Source organism: Vulpes lagopus, chromosome 6 (assembly GCF_018345385.1).
Source record: "Vulpes lagopus strain Blue_001 chromosome 6, ASM1834538v1, whole genome shotgun sequence".
Lineage (NCBI taxonomy): Eukaryota > Metazoa > Chordata > Mammalia > Carnivora > Canidae > Vulpes > Vulpes lagopus.
Genome location: NC_054829.1, coordinates 119208436 through 119236187, shown reverse-complemented (window position 1 = coordinate 119236187; position 27752 = coordinate 119208436). Strand labels below are relative to the sequence as shown.

The 27752-nt window shown below is 35.3% G+C and overlaps 1 protein-coding gene across 1 annotated transcript in view; it reads right to left on the bottom strand.

Moving 5' to 3' along the window:
• Nucleotides 1–408: 408 nt before the first annotated feature.
• The window catches only part of FAT4 (FAT atypical cadherin 4), a 174143-nt gene continuing 146799 nt past the window's right edge, over nt 409–27752 (bottom strand). Inside the window, 8 exon segments of the mRNA XM_041758576.1 lie at nt 409–3823; nt 6153–6414; nt 10800–11017; nt 12868–12992; nt 15460–15639; nt 16644–16729; nt 22197–22504; nt 26883–26987. Coding sequence (XP_041614510.1) covers nt 1959–3823; nt 6153–6414; nt 10800–11017; nt 12868–12992; nt 15460–15639; nt 16644–16729; nt 22197–22504; nt 26883–26987 — 3149 coding nt within the window. The 3' untranslated portion in view covers nt 409–1958.

Genomic DNA, 27752 nt, shown 5'->3' with positions numbered 1-27752 from the left:
CACAGCCAATGTTAGATGATGATATTTTGAATAAATATTATAGGCCAGATATTTATTTACAAAAAGTTCTGAAATTATGAGGCGATTTGTAGAAATCCTATTATTTCAGATGTAAGTTTTTATACACAAATGGATCTTGTTCTGGACTAGTCTCTTCTGAACTGTTTCACTCTTGGGTGACTACTTGAAAATAGAGATTTGGCTTGGCTAGGATAGCATGTAAAATGTGTTTAGAATTTATGCAGCAGAGTGATCAATAAATTAGACAGGTATGTGTAGCAGAGACTTCACTGTCATTCTTCCTACCCACCATCCGACTTAGAACATTTCGGCTGGGTCCTTGGAGAAAATGAGACCCAGACATTTTTCCATAATTAGGTTTAATTCATTGCTGTTCCTACAACTATAAGCCTGGTCTAAAGCTGGACTTCAGTGAACATACTCTGCTGGGAACTTCCAGACATTTATTGCCTGAAGGCTTAAACCAGGTTCATAACAAAGTTAATCCCCAAAGACACAATCTTGTCTAGACTCATTATGCCCTAGGGGATTTCAAGAACTCTGACAGGTAGGAATGTACTAGTGACCTTAAAATATCTGTTCTGGCAATTATCCACACTCAGGTTTTGTTTTTGTTTTTGTTTTTGTTTTTGTTTTTTAAAGAAAATGATGTAGCCCATTCATATTTCAACTTGTCTACTGACAAGTAGAGATTATTCACGTTGGGTGTAGAAGAATATAGAGAGATGAAAATTTAACATCACACTATGAATGCAAAGTATTTTAAATAAATATTTTAATTCTATTGTTGGCATTTACAAGTAGAAAGCATACAGTATGTTACAAATATCAAAATGTGAAAAATATGAATGTTACATAAGTAACAAATGTAAAAAAGGTATTTTCTTACCTTCCCTGAAAGTAAGAAAACTTTTCAGCATAGGAAAATATCAGTATCAAAAACACAGCTTAGGTGTAAAAAAAAGTTTTTACACGGTATTAAAAAAAATGATCTACAAAATGGCAGAAAGAAAGAAGAGTCGAAATTTGACCTTATATAAATTATAAAAACTGGGTACTTGGGGTAAATGTTAAACAGTTGAAAACTAAGTCCAATCATAGGCTTTCTTCAGGTCGATTCTTTAAAAATTTAAAAGCATAGAACATTTTTCAATAAATAACTTCTAAAAGTGTCTCTGAGAAGCGCTGCTGAGAACATCATTCCACAGTAGGAAGGTAGCAGTGTTCTAAGAATAATATGCAGTCATTTTGTTCCTAGTGGAAGCCTGATGAAGGTCAGAAGACCTCAATGGTTTACAAAAAGAAAAAAAAAAAAAACAATCAGAAGTTTTAACACAATTTTGTAGGAAAGTTCTAAAGTGCTGAACAAAATGACTTAACTTTAGTACCCACTGTCATGTAAAACTTACTCAAATATCAGACATTTCTGAGCAACATCAAATATGTAATCTATAATTCTGAAAAGTGTTAATACTTAGTCTTTCGTTCAAGGATAGGAGGGCTCTTTCTACACTTTACAAGGGCTGGTTAAACCTCAAGGATCTGGCGATGCAAAACAACACTGATAACACAATGGAAACGATACACATACCCCACTGTGAAAGCACAAATTCGTTTCTGCAATGGCAACGGTATTAATTTTAAAAAATCACAAATCAAACATTGGTAAATAAGAAAAAAACTTTCCAAACGCTGCATGCCACATAACTAGTTACAAAATACGAAGCATGCAGGAAAATAAATTCAACCAAGCATATTTAAATTAAAGACTTGTGTTGAGTCTGTTTCAGCAGCATTGTGGTTATTATTTTTTAAAGTTTCCCTCCAACACCAGTCCATACTGGCCTGTTTTGCAAATGGAACCCACCCTAGTCGGCAACCTTAAAATGGTCTGAGTGTCCCTTGTTTTCTACGCATATAATGCCAGTACATAAAGTTCACACATACTGCTCTGCTTCCCCATCTTTGGGGACCGGCTTCGTCGTCCCACTCTTGCCTTCTTCATTTGCTGCTGCTTTTTCTGGGAGAGATGCCAAATCTTTAAAAACATCTACATAATGGCCAAAGCCAGGACCCCAGTTCAAAAGGTTGTCCCAGTTGAAATTCCCTGCTTGCTGCCCAAGCTTCAAGGGCAGTGTGTTGTCAGCACCCCCCGGTGCTGCTGCCTGTGTGCCCACAGGTCCTCCCTCAGCCCTTCGGCCATGGTATCTTCTAGGCTTCAGTCTGGCGCCATAATTATCTTCGTCATCTGCATCAGATTCATTGACTTGAGACAATTTGGGCATCCTGGAAGTATATACCATCGGCTTTTCCCTGTCATATTCCATCTCTGAGCAAGTGAAAGACTCATGTGAGTCACTATCAGAAGAAGATTCTGGAGCTGGGATGCCATCCGCGGGGTTCCTTGTTCTGGACAATGGCCTTCTGCAGTCCTCTTCTGAAGAAGACCTTCCATGATCTGCGCTGCAGATACTTGGGTTTCTGGGGCGAGGGGTGTTCAGCCTCTCCACCTCTTCGATCGACAGTCCCACCGGAGGAGAAGATTCCAGAGGGATCTGCCCAATGGGCTGCTTTAAGCGACTCCCCGGTCTCGAACCATGAGAGGTCATGGCCTGAGGACTCTTACTTCTCCTTCCCAGCCTCGTGGCATAGTTGAAAATGCCAGGTTGGCAGGCATCACCATGCATTTCCAAAGTATTTCCATCTCTTATAGGTAGATGCAATTCCCTGGCTGGGCTGTTCCTATAGAACGTAGAGGACTTCGAGAATGGGGCCGGGCTGTGGCGAGACAGCGGGTTGGGAGTAGGGCCAGCGGAGTGGCTCAGGGAGCTGGTTCTCAAACCCTGACTGTATGAAGGCTGGTAAGTCAAACTGCTCGCTCCTAAGGGCATGGGGGATTGCCTCGCAAAGCCCAGGGGACTGTGCCTCTGGATGGAGAACTTGGGGGTGTGGCTGCGGAACTGCTTGTAGTGCTGGATGATGTCTGCGTCCGACGGGGCGATGCTGCTGGCGTTGTCGATGTCGTAGTGCTCTATCTCTTGCTCCGGGGAAGCCAGGGGGGCACTGGGGATGGTTTCTGAGCTGTGGGGAATATCAGTCTCATCGTAGATGAGGTAGGGATTTTCCCGCTCGATGATATCCGGTTTAGGGTTCCCCTCAGGCTGCTTCCTCACTGTCATGTCATCCCCGTAGGGGGGGATGTTGTCCGGGTCATCGAAAGCCACGTTCTCACTTCCTTTCTTCTTCTTCTCCTTCGGCTTCTTCTCCTCTTTGGGGTTTTTGGTCTTCTTGCCCCTGCACTGGTTGCACAGAATCAGGCTCAGGACCAGGAGGGCCAGGACCGTGGCGCAGCTGCCCACGATGGCAGGCACAGCCCACAAAGGCAGGGAGATCTCTTCGGGAGCCTGACTCAGAACACAGACGTGCCCACCAGGACTCCCAGCCTTGCACACTCTCCCCTGAGGACAGAGGACACCAAGACAGGCCACCACCGTCTCACACGTCCTCCCAGTGTGGGACTCCGGGCAGCTACACGTGAAGCCAGCGTGCAGGCCTGGCTCGCAGCTGCCACCGTTCTGGCACGGGTGGGAGGCACAGTCTCCAGGAGGAACGCACTTGTAGGCATACCACTGATTAATGCACAGTAAGTCACCCCAGCAGGGGTTGCTGGCACAGATGTTCGGGCCACGGCAGCCAATCTTCACGGAGGGATCCGTCTTGGAGATGGAGGCCAAGCTATGCTTCCCACTGAAGGGAAGACTTTCTCCACCATACAGCACAGAAGCGATGCAGCCATCAAAACCTGCAGCGGGCAGAAGGAGCAGCGAGGCATTTTAGAGACAACTGAGACTTGCAACCCGGCACTAGCAGACTCTCATGACCAGCATGTCATGAGAGTTTGGAAACCACAGTCTCAGAGCCATCGCCCAGTCCAAAGACGGTACCTCTGTGCATCTTACAACGTAACCTACGATGTGTAAGATTTCCATGATGACCATACGTATGGAGAGGATGACCATACGTATGGAGAGGATTGCTCCGATGGAGCTCTTTCTGAAGCCTTACGAATGACTCAGGCAGGCTGGCCTTTCTTTCTCTCCCTTTTTTTCTATTTATTTAATTACCTTACTTGTCTTACTTTTATAGTCCACATACCAAGAATTGCATACACAGAAATAGAATTTGTTAAAAAAAAAAAAACACTTACAAAGAACAACAACGAAATGAACAACAACAACAAAGAATAGGCTAATAGCTTTAGTCAATCATCAGATCATGCATTCTCTGTGGAAGTGATATTGCTCCCAAGGAGTTGACTCCTAGGCTCCTGGAGAGCAAAAGAAAAAGCTATGACAAGCTTTGGGGTCCTCTAGAGGGCGGATGCCGAGTATGATGATGGCGTAAACATATCGTGAGGTGGGAATGGCAAAATTTAGGGAGAAAAAAAAAATCGAAAATGGCTCCTTAGGGGGTAATAACTATTATTATTGCTTCAAAGTTGAGAGACTCTTTGTTGGACTTGAATGTGTTAGTATAGCTAATGTGCCTGTCCCAGAGCCCAAGAATCTATTTTAACGCTAACAAAAGAGTATGATTTACGTGGTTTGGTTCTTAAAACAGCCAAATGGACTATCATCCGTATTCTAAAATAAGCTAAGTTTATAAGAATAAATGATGACCTGAACTTTTGCTTTCATGACTCAAGTCTATTACTCTCTCCGCCTTTTTCAATTTTCCTGGTATCCTTCCACTGTAGTGATATTTCCATCCCTGATACACTCTTTTTCCATGAGCTTCTGTAACATCTGCTTTTGTTCCTGCTCTCCAGATTTTCTTTCTATGACTTAGTCCCTTTTATGTTCCATTTTCCTCTAAACAACCACTGGCTCCTAGAGTTGCTTAAGCTAAGGCTCTAGGCTTTCTTTTTACTTTACACCCTCATGTTAGGTCATCACATCCATGCCTAGTACCTCAGTTACTTGCTTGACTTGGCTAGCTCCTAATATGTATTTCCAGATGGTTTCCACTCCCGATTATAGTCTATCTATCCAAAAATTTTTCACAGAGGTGTTCCAAGCCCCAGATGTCCCAAACCACCATCTTGATATTTTCTACAGACACCTTCTTTCTGCACTGCTCTGCAGTTTCCTCTTTCATTGGCATTGCCCATCTCCTAGTTGACAAGTCAGAAACCTTCCTGAATTTCACCAAAATCATCAACAGTTTGGTTTATTTTAATTCCTAAGGTATTTCTTCCTTATCCACTTCTTCCTAACTCCTCTGTCACCACACTAGTTAAAACTCACAGAATACCTTGCCTAGATCACAGCAGTATCATCCCAGCCAATTTATGCAATTCCTGTCCTCTTCCAATGCATTCTCCATGTAACCTGAAAGGTACTTAATATCACTGCATATCTAATCTCGATGTTCCTAAAATACATTTTTAGTGACTTCCCATTGTCCTGAGAGTAAGACCAAAAATGCAACATGGTCTAGAAGGCCCTGCTTCATTCTCCAACTTCATCCTTGACCCGTGACATCAATCTCTAGTATGCCAGTAGGCCAGGTTCTGTGATCTTAACTTAATCTACTTTTTGTTCAGTTCCTATCAATATAAATTAAGCTTTCATACTCTCCCATCTTCATTTTCATAATTCCGACTGAAGTACCAATGTCAATTTCTCAGGGAAGTTTCCCTTTCTCCCTTTTTAAAGTCTCACAGAATTCTATATTCCTTCTTCACATCATTTATCAAGGTCTATAATAACATAGTTACGCATGTGACAGTTTCATTGATGTTTATCTTCCCTACTTGGCCATGTGTCATATGAGGAGAGTAGCCATTTCTTTAGTCCACCATTTTACTCCCAGTGCCAAGGAGGAGCTCAGCAAAAATCTGTCACGTGAATGAACAAATGAATAAGTGAATGAATGGATTAAAAAATATTCGGCGTATGAGGGAAGTGCCGTGGCCGAATTATGAACTTGGTAGAACAAATGCAAATGGTTAAAGTAAGTGACGGCCAATAATTTGTTATAGACTTTCTAAAGATAGGTATGATGATCAGAAGTCCAGCTACTTTTATAGGAACAATCTTACCTTTTCTTTGCTCAACACAAGCAATTACCTGTTTGAGAATCTCGATGAGCTTGGTTAGGTGGAATTCCTCCAAGAGATATAGTGAGCACATCGAGGCCACCAAAATCCTGGGTAGGGTGGATGATATCTCTGTTATATAGTCTGTCTATGGACAGCACTGTGGCTGTTCCATTTTTTCCAATTAGAAAAGTATGCCAGTGGCCATCTGCAACATACACTTCAGGAATATTTCTCTCCACTTTCCCAGCAATTCCTGCATCCGATGTAAAATGGACTTTGCCATTTTTAATCTGTAAAATGTATTAAAAATAGTGTACAATTAAATTATGTGCTTGAAAAAAAATAGAATAAAAATGAAATGAAACCTTCAAATATTGATCAACTTAAAGCCAATAGACTAGCTGAGGACTCTGGCTATACCAGAGTATACTTACCCAGCCTGCTTCTACAAATTTAGGTGACATATACTTTCACATTCAACGGTTTCAATAGTTTTCAAGGTGTATTATATTCATATGTAATTTTTCAAGACGCATACAATTATTTTCCGGAACACAATTGAGATAATAATGGAGTGAAAACCCATTTTACGATAAGTAAAGTACACCTTTTTATAATTACCATTTAATCACAATGGTAAGTGTAAAAAAAAAAAAATGTCAGTTTAGTAAATGGTCCAGCATAGTCAAAAAAAATGTTAAAAGTACTTGCAAAAAGAAACATCAATGCTTAGGTAAAAATGAAGCAGAGTGGGAAAAATAGAAAAAAGAAATTGGTTTATCTGTACTGCGCTGGAAATTTAGTAGAAAGCATGCCTATTGTTTATATCATTTATTGAGATGAAAACTATGATGAACAATGAGTGAATTCTTAATAATGAGGTGTCTGGGCAAGTCTTCACTTTGGCTGCCTTTTATAATTTATCTAAGGGGTATTTAGTTTCTTTTACTTTGCCCAGTAGAACATTGGGTAACAGGATGCTCCTGCTCCAGTTTCCAGCTACCAAGTTTCCAGTATTCTAAGTACTTAAGAAAATGAAATAATTTATGAGGCAAGATGAACATTTGGTTCAGAGAGCATAATCCCCTCATGCTGCCAGACAGAGCCGGTGCCTGGGCTGGGGGATGAAATGGCACTGTGTATCGAATGACAGGGATGAAAGGATGGATCAGTTATTTTGTCACTCAGATCAAATGCTATTTCTACATGCAACAAACACATCTGGTAGAACTAAAAATCAGTTCAATTTTGCTTTGTGGAAAATATGCCTAACACATTTACATACGTTATTCATATTGTAATATTTTATTAAAACAGTCTCTCTAGATAATAATATATTTCAGTACCAAACTCAGATGGGAAAAGAAAAGAAAGTTGTGGTTAAATGACAATAACATTTCATCAAATGGGCAAGATCTCATGAAATATACAGTAAAAACAGCAACCCCTCTTTGGTTAGAGCCAGAGTCCTTCTGGAAAGAAGCCTTGGGAAGAGCCTTTTCCCAGCTTTGCTGTTTCCCTCCTACCTGATCAGTCCCTGGCATCCTTTTATTTGATCAGTTCTAAGAGAGTCTTTAGAATACACCATGGGGTTTGGTGAATGAGAACACAAGTTCCCATTGTAACATTTCTAATGTTTTGCTTCTCCCCAGTAATACTCTACGTGACTCTTGTATCCTTCCTAACTTTGAAAACATCATGCTCATTTTTATGCAGTTTTTTTGCTTAGTTTTATTTACCCATATATTTATTTATTTACTTACTTTTTAATCCAGAGCTCTGAATCCCTCATACCAACTCTGTAGAATGCACTTAGCCTCACTCAACAGAAAAAAACAAACAAAAAAACTATGTGCCAAGACAATAGAATTGATTTGGAACAGAAATAAAGTCCATCATCTGACATGATCACAAAACTCCAAATATGGAGATCTACAACATGCCCTGAAAGAAGGGAGATTTGTGAAACACTTTAAATATACCATCAACACAATTAGACACCAGGGGGCTTCCTTCTGTTTCTCTGTCTAAAATTATCTCTACCTAATTTCTTTTTTATCTTAACAGACCCTATCTATTCTCCACATTCTCTTTTCTCCTCACATTGCTATTGCTACCCACTCTTGCCACTTGAAAGCCCATTTACTCAATTGTCTTTTTTATTTTCAAATATATCATCTAGCTGCCTTTGTGTGTGTAAGAGAGAGGGAGAAGGGAAAGATGGCTTGATGCAAAGAATGAAGAAAGAAAGAAAGAAAGAAAGAAAGAAAGAAAGAAAGAAAGAAAGAAAGAAAGAAAAGAAAGAAAGAAAGAAAGAAAGAAAGAAAGAAAGAAAGAAAAAGAACTAGAGAAAGATGCTGTCAGAAAGTGAGCCAGAAGAAAGAAAGAGGAAAACCAGGGGCCTTAGTCAATGATAAGCTAAATGAAAAGTAACAGTCCCTTCTGACTAGCTTCCTAGCCTGTGGAAGTAGATCGTATTCCTGTCATCCAAAAAACTTGCCTGCTTACTTACAACAGCCATTCTCTTCCTGTCTATTTTGTTCTCCTTATTCACTGTTTTTTTAATCTACTTATTTTACCTGCCAAGCCCCTTAATCTCTAAAAAGCTGCTTTTCAAAATATTCATACAAAAGAAATGTGCATTTTGGTCTGCATTAGTCATTATTTTTATTCATTAGCATTTACTTTTCCTTCAGGAAAAAAAAAAATCTCTTTCTAAGTGCTTGCTACCAAAATAAGAAAATCTGGAGAAGTTGCATGCTGCTGTCCTGTTGGAAATGAAAGATTTTATGGTGACAAAAATGGATCCTGACATTCAAGCTTCTTCCTTAAGAAGAAAAAAAAAATTCAGTCTCTGATTTCTTCAACCACATTGTATTTTGTATCTCTTGGCTTAACGAGATAATGTACAGAAATATTTCATATGTCATTTAAATGGCATGAGGACTTGGAAGCAGCTTAACAGATAATGCACAGACCTCAATGTCAAAGCCTCTCAACGCATACAAAAAGGGTTTCTTGTAGCCGTGAAGGTTTACTTCTTTCTGTACTTCATTACTTTCTTTGGTTCTGATAAACTTTCTAGTAAAAATTATAGACATCAAATAATAACATAATATAGTGACATATGTGCTTTGTTTTGCAGTAGCTTTATTAATTCTGAACTGGGCTCTTTGTTTCAATAATGGAGGTAGAGTTATAACCTGAAGATGTTCTCCATACTGGATTAGAGTGGGGTTTTTCAACCTCAATACTCTTGACATTTTGGACTAGGTAATTCTTTGTGGTGAGGTGCAGTATTGTGCAATGTAGGATATTTAGTGATATGCCTGACCTCTACCTACTAGATACTAATAACCACCCCCTTTCCTCACTGAGACAATAAGAAATGCCTCCAGATTGAAAAAGAAGAAAAAAAAAGTTTTAGCATTTTAATAAAATATTTCATCAAGTAAAAAAAAAATTGCCAAATGTCCCCTGGGTCGGGGGACGAGGGAGGGGTAAACATCAACCCCAGTTGAGAATGACCGAGCTAGGATGATTGTGGGAATTTGGGGAAGACTTTTTTCATAGTGCTTATTAAAGATTTGTGCCTGCGACATAACAACCAGAGTTGACTTGGATGCAGAGAAATTTTATGAATAAAGAGGCTGAACTTGAGAAGTGAATGTCCATTTTTATTTTTAGTATTATATGTGAATTAAACCGAGTGACTTTGTATGTGCAGGGCTGTTTGTCTTCATGAACTCAGCTTTTAGTAATTTTTAAAATACTAATTTATAGGTGCAAATAATACATGAAATCTGGGTTTATATCCCTCAGAATTTACCGAAATTCATATGAAAATTATGGGTAGAATTATAATATCAAAGTGATATTAATAGAAATGAGCCAAGATAACTAAACTAAAAGAAACTGATAATTTAAAAGATGAGGTCTTTTTTGTGGGAAAGAAAGCAGACTTAAGTCTTAGAAATTCAGAAAACTAAGAGCTGAAGGAAAATTCATAGGTAAGGAAATTATTCACCAGTTTAGCATCTCATTTAGAGTTAAAATATTATGTAAAAGCCTTGTGATAAATTGATACATTGTTCTCATGAAAAGAATATTTAAAAATAATTTATTTAGACTCAGCTGTAATTTAACTTACAGTTAATTCCAAAGATACTTAATTTCACAGGCTAACCCCTGTGAAATTAGTGAATTGGCTGTATGTTCCAGTATGAAGCCAGATAATTTAAAAATGTTTTTCCTTATTCTAATCTCACCAATTAATACAGACATATCGATGTTTGGAGTAATTTTTGGAGAATTTTTTTTTAATTTTAGACACATCTTTTTGTGTTAGTTTGTTTAAAAGTAGAGAAATAAAAGCAATATAAATTTTTATTTGACAAAATAGATTGCAACAAATTCTTTCTGTGCTGGCCTACCTAGCAGTGGTCTTTACTCTAAACCAAGACAAAAGTGTTTAGAAACCAAACCATTCAGATCTTTGTTACTCTGGCCAATGCCTGGGGAATAGTTAAGATAGATGATATTGGAATAGTGCCCAGCATTAGTCGGAACTCTAATGGGTTGTAAAGAAAAGGACAGAAATTATGGGCGAAGTGATTTAAACCATGACACAGCAGGCGGTCTAATCAAATGAAGTCACCATTAGCTTTTATCTTACCTTCACAGTAGTGTAATTGCTGCTTTCTTGGATATGGATTAAAATGCCATTCTCGCTTCTTGTTCTGAATTTTATTTCCAGACTGTTCACACCAAAAGGCTCCAACATGGCACCTCGTATGCTCTGTTTTAACAAATATTCCCGCTTCTCATTCTGACTCATGTGGTAATCCAAGCGCCCTTTGCCTTCTAATGATAAGGCAGTGTCAGGAGTAATAGCTGAAAGCCAATGAAGAAAGAGAAAAATGAATGCATCCATTAGGCTTCTTAAAAAGTTTTTAGAAGTGACAAGAATTATAAAAAAGGATAACAAAATATCAGGTTTTTGGAATCAATGTTCCCCAATCCTCCCCTTGAAAAAAATTATTTCCACTTGTGAAATATTGCATAAGTTAATTTCAAATGCTTAAGTCCAATTCATAAGCATTAATCATTTGGGAAATATTCGTTAATATATTTGATATATGATATAAATCCTGAATGCCTATAGAGATACCACCTAGTAAAAATATGGTATTGAAAAATGTGTTTATAATAAGTTTTACTGTTTCCAAAATTCATGAATGAATGTACATTTTCATAGTTAAGTGATTTATAATCTTAAGCTTCTAGCACATTACAAATTCGGACAAAGATGTGCATGAATTTTTATATTTTAGTAACTATTGGTAGTAATAATCATATGATCATGTAGAATTTAATTTATCATTATATGTAATTGTCATGTATAATTGTAATTCATCATAATGTGATAAAATGTTCACACTACTGAACTTTAGAAGTTTTAGTGACGGTGAATATAGCTAAAGAAAGGACATAAAGCAACTGAACTCAAAAGGGCCTCGGCATTGAATAGTATACTTTATAAAGGTAAATTTTATAATATGTGAGCTATATCTCAATTTAAAAAAAGGACCTCGGCATTTCTCAAGCCAATGACCCATTTCATATTCCAGATGTAATTGGGTTCCTACTTACCAAATACTCACTACTACAGAAAAATATTGACACCAAATTTTTTTATGTTTTGATTTTGTCCTAAAACTTAAACATAATTATATCTTCTGCCAGTAAGATTTTTTGGTTTACACTATATCCTTAATGTGATCATGATGTTCTATTCATTCTCATACTTTAATAGAATCAAGACTTCTTAAGAAGTGGTCAAATAATGGCAATGATTTAAGTAGTAATCACATATTTGAAAATAAAGCAAATTTTATAGACGAAACCATTAGTGTTAGTGGGATGCCCAGCTTACAATTAGAGAATGCCATGTTCTAATGATGGCTTGAACATCACTAACGTCTTATTAAATATAGTATTAGCATTTAAAAGCAAATAACAAATAAAAATATTTAAAAAGACTCAAAACCAATTCCAATAATTGTCTATTAAAATTCAAGGACTGGAGCATCTGGGTGGCTTAGTCGGTTGAGCATCCAATTCTTGATTTCAGCTCAGGTCATGACCTTAGAGTCATGAGATCAAGTTCTGCGATGGGCTCTGTGCTTAATAGGAATCTGCTTGAGATTCTCTCTCTACCTCTGCCTCTCCCCCTCCCTTCTCTCTCTCTCTCTCTCTCTCAAAATAAATGAATAAATTCTTCAAAAAAAATAAAATTCAAGTATCACCCTTAATTATAATAGGTCATACTGCCATTATATGATGTTTGAACTCAGTTTTCAGTCATTTAGTATTTATACTTCTCTACCACATACAAAATATTTACTGGATAAATTTCCCTTAAAGGCAGATAATATTAAGCCAAAATGTGGTATAGCCCTCAACCTTGTAAATCATCTAATATTCCTATAAATTACTTTTACTAAATCAATAAGAAAATGGTTTAAAAATTCAGTAAGTCTAAAAGAATACCACTCTTCTTCAAGTTAAAAAAAAAAGAAACAAGTAGAAAATGTCACTATATTTTACCAATTATTACCATTTAACATTTTCAACATTTAGAAAGAAAACAATTCTTGAATACAATTATATATTTGAGTGCATATATTTATACTTTTCATGATTATTATAATTTCCAGTGGAAGATAAAACAGCTTGCATACATTTTTCACAGTATTTCCCAGTTAGTCCTTCTTTGCAATGACACTGCTGCCATGACCAGTAGTCCGTACATGTGCCTCCATGTTGGCAGGGACTATGAGTACAAGCACCTTCTAGTCTAGGACATCTAAAATGAAATCACAACGAAGACTCATAAGGCACAAAATAAAGTGTGTGGGGGAATTTGTTTAAATTAGATGTAAAGTTTTATTAGCTTGCTTAGTTTCATGCACTCACTTCTTTGAAACTCAAGTTACAACTACATCTGGAGCACCTAATTGCATTAGGGAGCTGTCCTGTGACACATGTTCTGCCTCTTTCATAAAGGAGAAAATTAAACAAAATGACATCTTGCACAACACAGAAAAAGAGGTGATAATTTCCTCTTGAAATTAATTCTTATTTGAGCAGGACATCTTTGGTTAATATGACATCTCCTACCTCAGACAACTCATTCAACTGATGCTTACTGAATGCTTACTATATGCCAATTATAAGTATACTATTCTAAGCATGAGGGTAAAGTGATGAAAAAATCCATATGTTCATGAAGTATTTCTTTTCCCTGTGGAGGAGGCAGTCAAAAAACAAAAGAAAACAAAAATTAGGTAAATGAGTAGGATGTTAGAATGAAAAAAGTTCTACAGGAAAATTAAGATAGACAAAAGAGTATCGGGAGCTTTTGGGGGGAGGGGACGGTGTTGCTGGTCCTCTAGATTCATCAGTGAAGGACCCATCTTTGTAAAGACCTAAACAAATTGAGAGAGCAAAGCATATGTGGTAGAAGATCATTCCAGGCAGAGGAAACAGCGAGTAAAATCTTGAAGTATAAGTGTACCTATAGGGTCCCAATGCAGTTGAAGCAGAGTGAACAAGAAAAAGAAGTATATGGAAATATGGTGACAAAATTAAGAGAAAGGCTATATCATGAAGGCCTTCTGAGTTAAAGTTAGAACTGACATCTGTTTTTCACTGTCATTCTGGTCGCTGGTGGATTGGATGTGAGGTATGTCAGAAAGAGAGGGGTCAAAGGAGTCAATGTGTTGACTGAACAGGTGGGTGGCTTGAGTTCTCAGTATCTAAGATAGGGAAAACTGTGGAAGAAGTAGAGTTGGAAGGAGTCAAGAAGGAAGACCAGAGGTTCCACTTTAAACTTCAGTCTGTGGGGCGCCTGGGTGGCTCAGCGGTTGAGCATCTGCCTTTGGCTCAGGGCGTGGTCCCAGGTCTGGGGATCTAGTCCTGCATCGGCTCCCTGCAGGGAGCCTGCTTCTCCCTCTGCCTATGTCTCTGCCTCTCTCTCTCTCTCTCTCTCTCTCTCTCTCTCTCTCTGTGTCTCTCATTAAGGAATACATAAAATATTTTAAAAAATAAAATAAAATAAACTTCAGTCTGAGATATTTGTCAGAAAGACAGGTGAGACATTGAGTAGGCGTTGGGTATCAGGGTCTAAAGTTCAGAGAAGAGGCCAAGTAGAAGATAACCATTTGAGAGTCACCAGTTTTAGACACAGTACTTAAAACCAAGGACTATAACACATGGTTTAAATAATTAACACCTGGTTTAAATAATAAATATAGATATACAAGAGAAGAGGTTAAGCATATGAGAAAAAGAGTCAGAAAAAAAAAAGAAAAAAAAAGAGTCAGAGTAGAAAACTGGGAGTGTACCATGGGCTGGTGGACAAACTAATAGAGTATTTTTAGTGGGAGGGAGTGATGAATATCAAAGTTCAAATAAGATGAAAACTGACCATTGTTTTTAGCAATGCAAAGGGTATTGATCACATTGACAAAGATAGAACAATTTTTCAAAAAGAGAGAATATGATAGCCAGGGAGAAAAATGGAATGAAGTCTTTTTTAAAAAAATGGGGGAAATAACAGCATGGATTGAAATGAGGAAAGAGACACTGACGAGTTAGCAGGAAAGGTGTTTTTAGAAGGTTTTGGGGGATTGGATCTATTACATAAAAAGGGACTGGTCTTTGTGGGAATGAAAGTAGTTCAATCATATTAATGAGATACAAGGTATACTAGAGGATGGATGCATGCATGGGCAAATGTGGAGGAACAAGCTTCAATGTTATTTTCACAATTCCTAAATCAATGCTGGGAACCTAATAGGAAAATAAAATGTTTTATGTCAATCAAATTATTGGTTGTTAAAGATGTATCGAGTTTTTGAAAATATATAGGTTGTATGCAAAACTATTTAATATCAAATAGTTTTTTGCATGCATCAGCACTGACATTTATATATTATTATGTGCCAGGTTCTTTTCTGTGTGATTTACCCTACTTAAATCATTATAATCTTCCCAATAACTTCTTAAGGTAATGTGAAGTATATACAAGCATACGTGCATACATATATTTTTCTTAGACTCCAGAAAACAAGAGTTAACTTTCTAACTAAATATCACATTTTATGCCAAACAAAATTTAGCAACTATAAATAAATATTTATAATTCAAAGCAGTGTAAACATATTTGATGCTTTTAGGGCTTTGGGCATAAGAATCTCATCTTTAGATGCTCAATTATGTAAATTTTGTGCATTTTTTCTTTCAAATAGTAAAAAATAGAATTGCCATACTGATCTAGGATGCCTTGTGCTGCCAAAGCTTGGCTGGGTTCCAGAGGCCTTCCATTGACTGCAAATTCCATTATACACCCGACAAAATCATGGCTTTCCACATGTCCTCTCCTCTGAAGGATCGGTTCTAGCGATCTGATACCTCCAACTGTGACTCGATTTGGCTGAACATCAAGAGTCCTACATAAGAAAGCAAAGATAAGTATATTAGTTCCAACATGATAGATTTCAGTAGAATGTTTAGTTTTAAAAAGAGTGAACATAACTTTTTCTGGCATGTGTTATAGCGTGGCAAATTTGAATGGAAAATATTACCTATTGATGCATATCCTCTAACAGATTTTTACAGAATTATTAGGTTTTCAAGGTATGAAAAATAATAAAACTTATGGAAATGATATTTCAGTTAGTCAAATGGGGTGTATAAAACAATGTTGAATTAGCAAGAGGAAGCATACTCTCAGAAAGGAGCTACAGTGCAGTAGAAATAGTGACAACTCTAATATTAATGTTAGTTTATATTTTTTCTCCACTACAAGAGGATAGTAATGGCAATAATTTAATTAAGGTCATGGGTGATGTGTCAATAGTTCTTTTTCTCTGTTGCTATTTCTACTAAAATCATTTATGTTTTAGATGGCATAATGCTCTTTCAGCTTGAGGCGCCATTGAAAAAATATCTGTGGATAATTGTTGCATATAATTTTCAGAGGAGGTATTTAAAGAGTGGGGTCCTTAGCCTAACCTCGCAGGACCCAGGTCGCATGCAATGATTTCATGAATCATCTCAACCAGAATAGGCTATGTCACTCTTTCCTTCCTCTAGCTTTATCCTCATCTCTGCTACTTCATTTCACACCATTTTTACATATTCTGTACAGAAATTATTAATTTCTTATTTTACAGCATGAAAATTCTTTTGGAGAGGATAGACTATTATAAACTTTCATAACGCTTTAACATAATAAAATTATCTTTAAATGTATAATTTCCTTTTTAAAAAAAAATAAGCTCCATGCTCAGTGTGGAGCCTAACACAAGGCTCGAACTCATGACCCTGAGATCCAGACCTGAGCTGAGATCAGAAGGCAGACGCCCAGTTCACTGAACTACCCAGGCACCCTTGTATAATTTCCTTTTTAATGTCAATAGATAATAAAGATTAAACTCATAATTTTACTCACCAGTCATCTGAAACTGCCACATTACTGACAGTGCAATACCCGGGTTCTTGGTTCTCAGAACAAGAGTCCACAGTTAAGGAAGCTGCCTATAAAGCAGGAGAGGGAAACATTGATCTTGGGTTCTGCTGTCCCTATTGTTCTTTTCAGCCAACACTGCCCAGTATTTGTTTCTACATGGACATGATTTTAAATTGTGATAACATTTTGACTTAGTATATTGTGACATAATACAATTATAATATCAAAATTTGGGCACTATTTTACATGTCTAAAATTGCAAAATCATTACATGTAAGAGGTGGGAAGACACTTGGAAAAATATTCTCCACCCCCCCTTGTTTTATAAATTAAAAATTATAAATGCCACTAATGCCTCTTACAATATCATACAAGAAGCTTATGGGACATACGGGGACATTTCCTGGGGTTACAATCTCAAGAAACATGTTTAAGGTAGTATCCACCTATTCTAACAAGAAAAAATACATTAGATTTCTGATTCCAGAAGTCTTATTCCAATAATATTTTAGCCATATTTACAAAAATATCTCCAGAGCATAGTGTAAATAGTATCACAGCAATCTACGAAAATTATTATACTGTACTAAAGTTTGAGATAATGAAAAGAAGTAAACAAAAGTAAACAAGTCAGTTAGATGCCCCATTCCACTTAGGATAAGAATCTTTACTTAAAAAAAAAAGAATCTTATTATTAGAATGCATTATTGTCTATTGCGATACAGTAGAAACTACCCAATAATATTTAAATCACAGCTAACTGTAACTGTTTTTGCATTCCAAGGGATGCATACCCCTAAGACAAAACTCTTCTGTTTACTAGAACATACGAATACTCTATTTAATCAATAAATGGAGTCGTCAAATTATAGTCACGAGGTCCAAGAATATGAAGTCAGAGTTCTATATATTGAGTAATGGCCACGAGAGAGGGTTGTGGTCTGGTTTAAGACCCACCTGTTGCATATTCAAATTATTCTGTGCTCTGAATGCTATTGTGATGCCCCTCCTTCATTCCCCAAACTGCAGTAAAATTCTGCAATTAACAAAACTTGGCAAATTTTAGTTGGTGAAATGATAAGGATGATATTCACAATATAGTTAGTATATCAGAACATGGCCTGTAAATCACAGGAGGATGCCTAACTCCAAATCCAGAAGTACAGGAGAACTAAGGTAGTTTCTCCCAAGGCAACAGTAAAGGGTCCTACTTAAATTTGCTTGAATGGCACAGTATGGGGCTAGTCCAACTTTGTCCACTATATAATAAAAATATAAATACTATGCAAGGATTAATTTATAAGAGTGGTTACCATTTGAGGTTCATTGTAACAAAAGCAAAGGAAATGTCAGCAGTGGCTCAGGGATGTTAAACGAGTTGACTCACGTTACACCTGACTTACTTGTGAAGGTATCAAGTTTTCTGCCCTCCTGAATTATAAGGAAATGATTCATTTCCTTAACATCCAATGTTTATCAATAGTGTATATTATTTTTAGAGATTGTCCATAAAAATTTATAGTTGGATGGGAGATACGTAAAAGTCTATCTTAAATATCACACATTTCAAAAATAAAGAATGGGGTCTATTTATAGTTTTTGTGCATCAAATATTACTGGCTGAAATACTCAAAAATATTGCTACCAATTAATTATTAGAACTGATTATAATGCCATACAATAATTTCTTATGAGCCATGTAAATCTTTTTTTGGCCACCTTCTCAAGGAAATTATAATAAATACTAACATTTTTAGGAAACATTTACACTTCCAATCCTATGTCAAGATTTCACGCCCAACTCACTTAACTCTTTCAATAGGTAAATTTTTTCAGTGTTCTATAATGATTGAGTGACATTCATTCTCAAAAGCATTAGGGGTTTCTGTGATACAATTTGTATCACTTATGTTGACTATTTGACATAAGCACAATTCCCTTTACTTCTAACACAAGGTGTTAACACATCTCTCTCTCTGGATACTATGCAAAGTATCCCTCCATTCTAGAGACCCCTAAAGCTATCACAAGCTAGAGAATATCACATAGATATTTATGAATGCTTCAACTAGGAGAGAAAAAAAAACCCATCTTACATAATGGCCTCATATTTCAGTCAATCTTAAAAGTTAATATGTTTTTCTTATTTTCTCAAAGCTTCATGATACAGCACAAAGAATAGTGGAGGGGAAGTTTTATTTGAATAGCAGCTTGTGCAATTTAATCTCCAGAGTTAAATGCTCTTTCTCTTACCGTTGAATTTTTCTACCAGTACTGCTGTAAATTGAGATGTTCCTATCCTGTCTATTCAATGATTCAAAGCTGAGAAGTTAATGATTTTGCCAGTTTCTAACAAAATCCCTTTGAACTGCAGAAAATGACAGATTCAAAATCCAGTAGGGGCCTTATTTTGGATGTTTTCTAAAATAGGAAGACATTTTTTTCCTCTGACTGAAGTACTAATGACAAAGGTATTTTTTTCCACATTTGGTATTATTTAAAACTTGATGACTATGGCCACATATTACAAATCAACTGAAAGAATTTTTTCTCTAGCCCTTTTGGCATACACACAGTACCTCTTTCTTTGCTCTCTCTCTTGCTCCCAAAAGCTAGTTCCATAGAATCAAATGTTCATGGAATTTAAAGGGACCTGGGAGGTTATCAGATAAAATCGTCTATTCCACATAAAAGTCTGTTGACAGTATCTTAGCGATATGTTTATCTCGCATCTGCTTGGAGAGTTGAGGTGAGGTGCTACCTGCTATGCCCCATTAGGGTCCTATCAGTATTAGGAAATCATTATGGCTCATGGAGTCTGATATGTGATATGGGTATCAAATTCACATGTTTGTTCTAAATCTGTGGGGTTCAATAATGCTGAGATAAATTGATAATCAGGAAAATTGGAATCTTCTAAATCAGCATTTTCCTAGAGGTCTTCCCTGAGCGTACTAGTTTGGTATCAAGCTGGTTTAAAAAAATCTTAGGCAGAAATGAGCATACTGACTTATTATCAATCTAAAAAATTATTATTTCCAAGTTTTGTTTGTTATATCCCTATTAAGATTCACCGAAGTCAGTGTGACTTTTTAGGCACTACTCAAAATTAAAACTTTATTGAGATTAAGTAAAACATTTTCTTTTAACCTTAAAAGGCTGAATGGGGGGGCAGTGTAGGAAACTCAAGATGACTAACATTTACCAAGCACCTACTTAATATCAAATATATAAGATTTTGGATATGATTTATATTAATCTTTCCAATAATACCAAAAGGGAGATGTTATGCCTATATATAAACTAAATGTTTATTTTCTGCTCAACCCCTTTTCTAAATTTTTTTTTTTAATTTTTATTTATGATAGTCACAGAGAGAGAGAGAGGCAGAGTCACAGGCAGAGGGAGAAGCAGGCTCCATGCACCGGGAGCCCGATGTGGGATTCAATCCCGGGTCTCCAGGATCGCGCCCTGGGCCAAAGGCAGGCGCCAAACCGCTGCGCCACCCAGGGATCCCCTCAACCCCTTTTCAATAAACAAAGCCACCTTATTATCAAATAAAGACTCCAAATGAGTACTTTTCAAGTAGATTTTTTTAAATGAATGATTTTTCAAATATCGATGCTCTAAATTTTAATTAGTGTTACTAAATGTCATTCTTGTTTCATCTCATTTTCAGAATGTTAGGGGTAATTTTGTTACATAAACATTTTATAAATTAAATATATTAGAAAAAAGTTGTAATTACAGAATATTAACAACAAGTTCTTAAGAAAATGGAAGACAACATATAATGAAAATGATTCATAAATTTTCATTAATACTGTTATTGTTTTCTCACACATATTTCAATAGAATGTATCTAATAACTTGGTAGAACCTGAGCTCATCACAGGGGATATGGAGATATCTGATTATTGAATATCCAAACATCTAACCTTGATGGTAAGGATGTAATCATCTGGTCATCTTTAGACTCATCACTATTCCTTTTTTTTCCTTATATGAAAATATTTCTGTATTTAAAAAATTGTTTAAATCTTCTTTCCTATTTTATATTAGAATTGAACGGAGAAAAGCCATTATTGTATCTAATGTCATAAAAAAAAAACACAAAACATTGAATTTAAAGTATTTCTAAGAACAAATGGAAAATTTTGTCCTCTGATAAAGGCTGCTTGTTATCTCATTTGTCAGAAAGCAATTAATATAATAATATTGCTTCTTACGCTTTTATGAAATTTGTAACTATAAAGGGCAAACATTTTTCTTTTAAAACTATGGATCACTGAAAAAATAGCAAAAAACATGGTAAAAAACATTTCCTATGTTCTTTAAGCAAGTTGCTTACATGCAGTCCAACAATATAAAGTGTTCCCCCCAAAAAAGAAGTGTTCCCAAAATTTAATGTCAAAATACTTGTATCCTCAGAGAAACATATGATTCATTTGATCAGTTCCAGACTGACTTATATTTTTTAGATTTTTTTCTAGATTGCCACAGAGCTAAAACTATAACCATTTAGATCCCAAATTTCTTCATTTAAAAATTATTTCAGAGCATTTAATTTGTTCTTTTGGCTAATTTTTAATACATGACTTTAATTCTATTTCTTTTGCTAGCAAAATGTAAATTTTAGAGTATCTATAATTTTAAAACCTTGATGGTAAAATCCAAAAATATTTTTAAATTGTTTTTGTTAGCATTTACTTTTTCAAAAATCCTTGATAGTTATCAAAAATGGGGAGAACGATAAAGAGTTAGTTGGGAAGGTAAATAAATGAATACATAAGTAAATAAGCCTTTCCATTCTATTGCTCTATATAAAATGTTTTCAAATGCTAATCGGGAAAATGTATCATGCATTTTCTTTTATAAAGAAAAATACTTGTTTAATTAACATAAGGACTAAATAAATACGCACAATCTTACACCATCTTATTGTAACATGAGAGCCATATAATTAAATGGAATATAACACGAGACTCTTTAATATTATTGAGTTTATAATTCTGAGAATACCTTAGATACTCAAGAAACAAAACTTCATTCCAATACAGTCCCATGTCATAGACCTCACAGATGACAGCATGTTGAGGTTCTGGTACAATAAGGATTACTAACTACTGTATTGGAATATGTGTTAGTATCATCTTTCATCAGTAATTTATTTGTAGGAAAGGTTTTTCATTTGTTTTTAAACTGTTTCTTCAGTTAGGGCTGGGATGCTTAGAAAAGTAGCCATTTTAAGTACAGTTCTGATGTGGCCTTAAACATATATAGGAAATGTATAAAATGAAATGTTTAGGCACTAGGATGTTTTCTTTATTTTGTTACCTTTTGTTGTTTTTGAGTCAAGCTGATTTTTTGTGACAAATAGTTGTCATGAGCAAAAGAAAAATATTACCTATTCGCTGCTGTCGTTCATAACAAAACTGGTCAGATTTGCACTTCGATTCATGCTTTGACTTGAAGGCCTGATTGACTGGATGTGCAACAATAAAACAAGTTTTAACGTAGAATGAAATGTCTTACCATCCCTGCTCTCCGGGCAATCACAGTGTGAAAATGTCCATCTGACACCTTCTTCATGGTGGTGAGTTTATATGTACCACTGCCTAAATTATAAGAGAATCTTAGTCTTTCTTCAGCAATTTCAAGGGCCAAAAATTCAGCCCGGTCCCCTGTCTGGTTGTCATAGTTGTAAAGCAGTAAAGCATGACTTTTAATAGTTGCAAATTTGACATAAATATAGTTGTTATTGGGGTCCAAGCTGGGAAATTCCATGTATGATAATTCCTCAAATCCGTAACTATTCAACTCACAGTGTTTTCCAAAGACACCTGTAGATGGGAAAATTGACAAATTGACATATCAGATGTCAGATCAGTAGTAAATCAGATCAGTAGTAAATGACTTTGATTAAAATACTTCTAAGTTACAATAGTGAATCATGCTTTTAAAGACCTTTTTTGTATTATTCTCCAAAGAATGCTGTCTAAATTAAATAGAGATAGAACACATTAATGAACTGTGCTTGTTTTTCTTTGGCCAATTAGGAAACATAACTAAGTAGGTCCCATTTCTAAAAATTAGAGTTAATGGAATAGAGTATGTCTGAAGACATGGCTTTCCTGAAAAGCTTTCCAAATTAGTTTGTCAACACTTTTAGTTTTAATATGCTGTAATTTTTTTACCGAGATACTTCCTTTCTAATATATACTTCTTAAAAACAATTTTAATTCAATTGAGGATGGTAAATTTTGTTTTGACCTTAAAAAAAAATTAGTCCCTGTACTTGTGGTATTTTCAAGAACCACAAGACCAGGGAAGGGAATTACTGCTGTTAGGGAAGGAAAGAACTGTCTTAAGTTTTTATCTCTTTCTTCTTTTATACCTTCTTTGGGTATAACTTACAACAGGCTACTTTAAAATAGCTCTCTGCTTTTTTTCTGAAACCCAGCATTCCCACTTGTTTGTGCTGGTTCTTTTTCAACTTTAAAAATGAGTTTTATTGATGTTACAATGCTACGCCAAAATTCTTTTCCCACAAATATTAGTAGACTGTAGCAAATGATTGGAAAATTAACCCATGCCAATACATCATGATTCCTGTTAACTTTCAAAGGTTCTATTCCTTAATTTTGGCTGTACATATCTTGTAAATGCGTTAAATGTAGAGTTAGGGAATAGTTTAGCTAGAAGAAGCTAATGCCATCATTTTACAGAATATTTAAAACTTGCCTGAGGTCACAGAACTATGGGAGATGAAGCCAAAATTTGAGGCCTGATCTGATTGGTCTAGTTGTTTTGACTGAACTGCATCTCATATCCAAATGTTCTTTAAATTGAAATGGCCTAGAGTCTGCTACAAAAGCTTATGTTATCTTTTCCTGCTCTGTCAAGGCTGACATAATATTCATTATAAATGTGTAGGAAATATGCACACTATTTTTAAACATTAATTGAAATTAAAGAAAAAGCAAAGAAATTATAGAAATTATATATGATGTATATTATATGTCACACATTTATTTATGTTTAAGTATATTATATATGTCACAGTATTATATTTATAATTTATATTATGTATAACAAATATATCTTTTAAAAATTTATTTCTAAAAAAATATTTCTATTAAATATACATCTACTATATTATATATACCTTACTTATATATATAGAAAGAGTAACCAAAGTTAAAGAAAAAACAAAGATAAAGTATACAAATGAAATAGATTATTATTATTATTATTATTTAAAGATTTTATTTATTTGTTCATGAGAGACACAGAGAGACAGAGGCAGAGACACAGGCAGAGGGAGAAGCAGGCTCCATGCAGGGAGCCTGATGTGGGACTCGATCCTGGGTCTCCAGGATCATGTCCTGGGCCGAAGGCAGATGCTCAACCGTTGAGCCACCCAGGCGTCCCATGAAATAGATTATTGAGGGGAAAAATGTATTATGTGTTCTCTCAGACCTATGAACATGGGATTAAAAATTCAATATGGAGGCGCCTGGGTGGTCCGGTAGGTTAAGCAACCAACTCTTGGTTCCAGTTCAGGTGGTAATCTCAAGGTAATGAGTTTGAGCCCCATATGGGCTCTGGGCTAAGCGAGGAGTCTGCTGAAGTTTCACTCTCCCTCTACCTCTGGCCCTCCCTGTCTTTCTCTTTCTCTTTCTCTCTCTCAAATAAATATATAAATCTTTAAAAAATTGAATCTAAGTATATGTAGAAAGAATATAGGTACTGGAAAGATGTCCTGTATTTTTATTCAAATTTATACTTGCCACAAATAGATTCCAACATTTTCAAGCATGAAAATATTTATTTAAGGAATATTTTTGTTCTTAAAGAGTTTTGTTATTGTTTCTAGAGAAAGGTAGATTTTTGTTTTTGAAATAAAATAAAATTTAATGAAGATTTCAAAACAGCCCTCCAAATGAAATGTCATGAAATAAAACTACATAAGATCAAGAGAAATTAGTATTCACTTTGGTAGCAATTATTAAAATTACTCTAATAAGGAATATTCTGTTTGTGGGTAGTTATATATACATAAATACGGAGTTATAATTATACAGGTTCCTTTTATAAAATCTTAAGCACTTTATGTTTTTCTAACAACAATCTTAAAAAAATCAAAATCTAAAAAAATTTTAAAAATCCAAACAACAAATCTTTCACTGATGAGAAAGTAAACAGTGCAAATTTTTTTTCCAACTTCAAAATTATAGTTAAGATGTTGTTTTATAGGATGCATGTGTAACTAACTCCAGCTATTTGTTTGAGGCATTCCATCTGTCCTTTGTATTTGTATGTTTCACCCACATTCAATTTGAAAAGGAAAATACTTTGTCCTTTTAATTCTATCTTTCTGGTCTCAAGTCATGTATTATTGTTTCAAGGTTTTCTGTTTTCTTTTCTTTTATAAATCTTCTGTTGCCAGCTGACAATGTCAAAGTTTAAATAATTTTTTTGTTTGTTTGTTTTTTGCCACTGGAAGAAATGGAGGGAGAAGTTTGCACCGCCAGCTGCATGTGATCTGTCTCTAATTTATATTGCTGAGCTAGTCCCCTGGAGATCTCTGGTAGGGTGAGGGCAAGATCCATTTGGACCCCGAAACACTTTGCCCCAATAGGCAATGATTGTTCTATCAGCTACACGACAGCAATGATTTGTTTTATATTTGATATCAGTTATTTTAAATCTTCATATTTGCAAATGAAATGCAAAGAAATCTATAAAAATGTAAAAACCTTTATTCAGTCACTTGAAAACCATTTTTTTCCACTTTCCATTTCAATCCCTTTTTCTTTCATTCCAAATACAAGTTAAACCATGAAACCTGCTTGTGGTTATCTGTCGAAAGCAGCGCCCTTTAGGATTATAAGAGATTACTGAAAGAAGTTTTGGGAGATCTAAAATTGGGGTTATTTTGACCTTAATCTGCTTCTCACTGCTTCGAGGCATTTCTGGTTAAGAATCTCAGAGAAATTTTAAAAAGCAGGGATTCTGTAAATGTCATACTAGACTGAAAATGTGTTCTAGTCACTGTATCACCTTGGGGTAGTTTTGTCTTCATTTTTTGACTTTAGACAAAGCCCTCAATTTCTGGGCCTCAGCACCATTGCTAAAATGCATGGCACACAATTAGATACTTATATTTTGTTTTTCATTATCATTTTATTGACTGTGCTTTATGAGAATAAAACTAGATAGAATCATAAAGTTATCTGAAAATGAATTAACATTACATTTTATTACTACTAGAAACCTCAGACTCTTTTATAGTTCTATTCACAACTGTGGATTGAGAGCTATGTGGACTCTCTTTTCAGAGTCCACATAGCTCAGTGATTGCTCAAGGAAAGACTGGAAAAATATCTTTCTCCTCTTTTGCTTAGGGAGAGAGATAGGGTCTCTAATTACTATAGGACATCTGGAGATGAATACTATATTGTGGGGTAAAGTATCCTTCAAATAAGTGTAGTAATCACAAACCGATGAAACAATACAAGTTAAAATAAAAGCTCTCTCCAAAGCTATTCTCATAGTCCTTGACTGTCTCAGTGCTGGGTAACATTTGAGTGAGATCTGAAAGGAATCTTTTAGTTCTTTCCATTATGGTGAATAAATACGAATGTGTACAAAAAAATTCTAACAACTTTCTTCTTCAAAAGAACACATTAGTCTGAATTGTGATTCGTTATTTTGTAGTATCTACAAAAAGCCTATCATGAAAACTTCATGCCTAGTTACTAAATCTTTCTATTAGAAGTGGTTGAATTAACATTAAAAAATAAAAAGCAGCAAGACAAAACAAAACAAGAAACCCACTTTGACTAATTATCCTTAAAGATTTTAAATAGACTGTGATGTCAGATAGTGCTTAAAAAGACTTTTTTCTTTGATAGGTTCTAGGCTAAAAAGAAGTCATCCATAAATATTTGAGGGGAAATGTCCTGAGGAGACACATCAAATTCAATTATCTCGAGTTGATTACTTTCCTAGTAATAACTGAAGTAATATATTCAGTGGCATCTCCATAATTAACTTTTTTAAAAATATTAAACCTTTGAGATTTTATTTTGCTAAAACCGCCTGTGTAAAACAACTAATATTTTCCTAATCACTGATGGTCACAATAAAATAAAATTGCTAAACGTTGTGTCAAAAGAGATTGATATTTTATATCAACGACTAAGCAATACTTACCAAATGGACAATGGCAGTAGTATGACTCCACACCACTTTGGCAGGAACCACCGTTAAAGCAGGGGTTACATTCACAGTAATTGACTGAAGATTCACACATTTTCCCTGAAAAGTATCAAACCCCATTAAAAAAATCTTATGCAAAAATATATTAATACCATTACTTTATAACCACATGTAAAAATCTATTCTAAGAGGTCATATCTTGGAGAAGAGAAATATAAGAATATTTTACTTGACATGAGAAAATTGGAATGCCTCAGAGTTCAAAATCTTATTTAGTTGTCCTATTGTAAAGATGTGTATTAAAATAGTAAGGAAATAATTTACATAATCATCTTGGAAGGAACTACTGTTTGCAGGAAAATCACAAATGGTGAACATATTTAAATGTTTTCACTGAATTTATTTTCTCTTGTCAATGTTGCTTCCTTTTTCAAATTTATAATGCGGTTTGAAACTTTTACAGTATAATTCTCACTGTAGAGATTTCCTGGACTCAGACTTTTTAAAGGTAAGAATCAGTCTCATATAGCTTGTCAAACTAAAATACTTTCAACTCTCAAGAAATATCCCTTCACTGACTTATATCTGTTGTAAAGCAGAATAAGAAATCAGGACGCACATCATATATTTCAAATACTTAAGATTTATTCTTTACTACAGGTTACGTATACCTTGTCTTTTTTCCAAAACATTGACACCTAGGCAGCATATTTTTCAGTTATAAGGACTTTTCATAGATCATCTCGTTGGTTGAATCAACTGATATTGACTGAGTGCCTCTTACTGTCTAGGAAGGTTAGAAGATGGGAATGGCAGTCAAAAAAAGTGTCACAACATTTCCATTTTAGTGGGGAGATTAATACA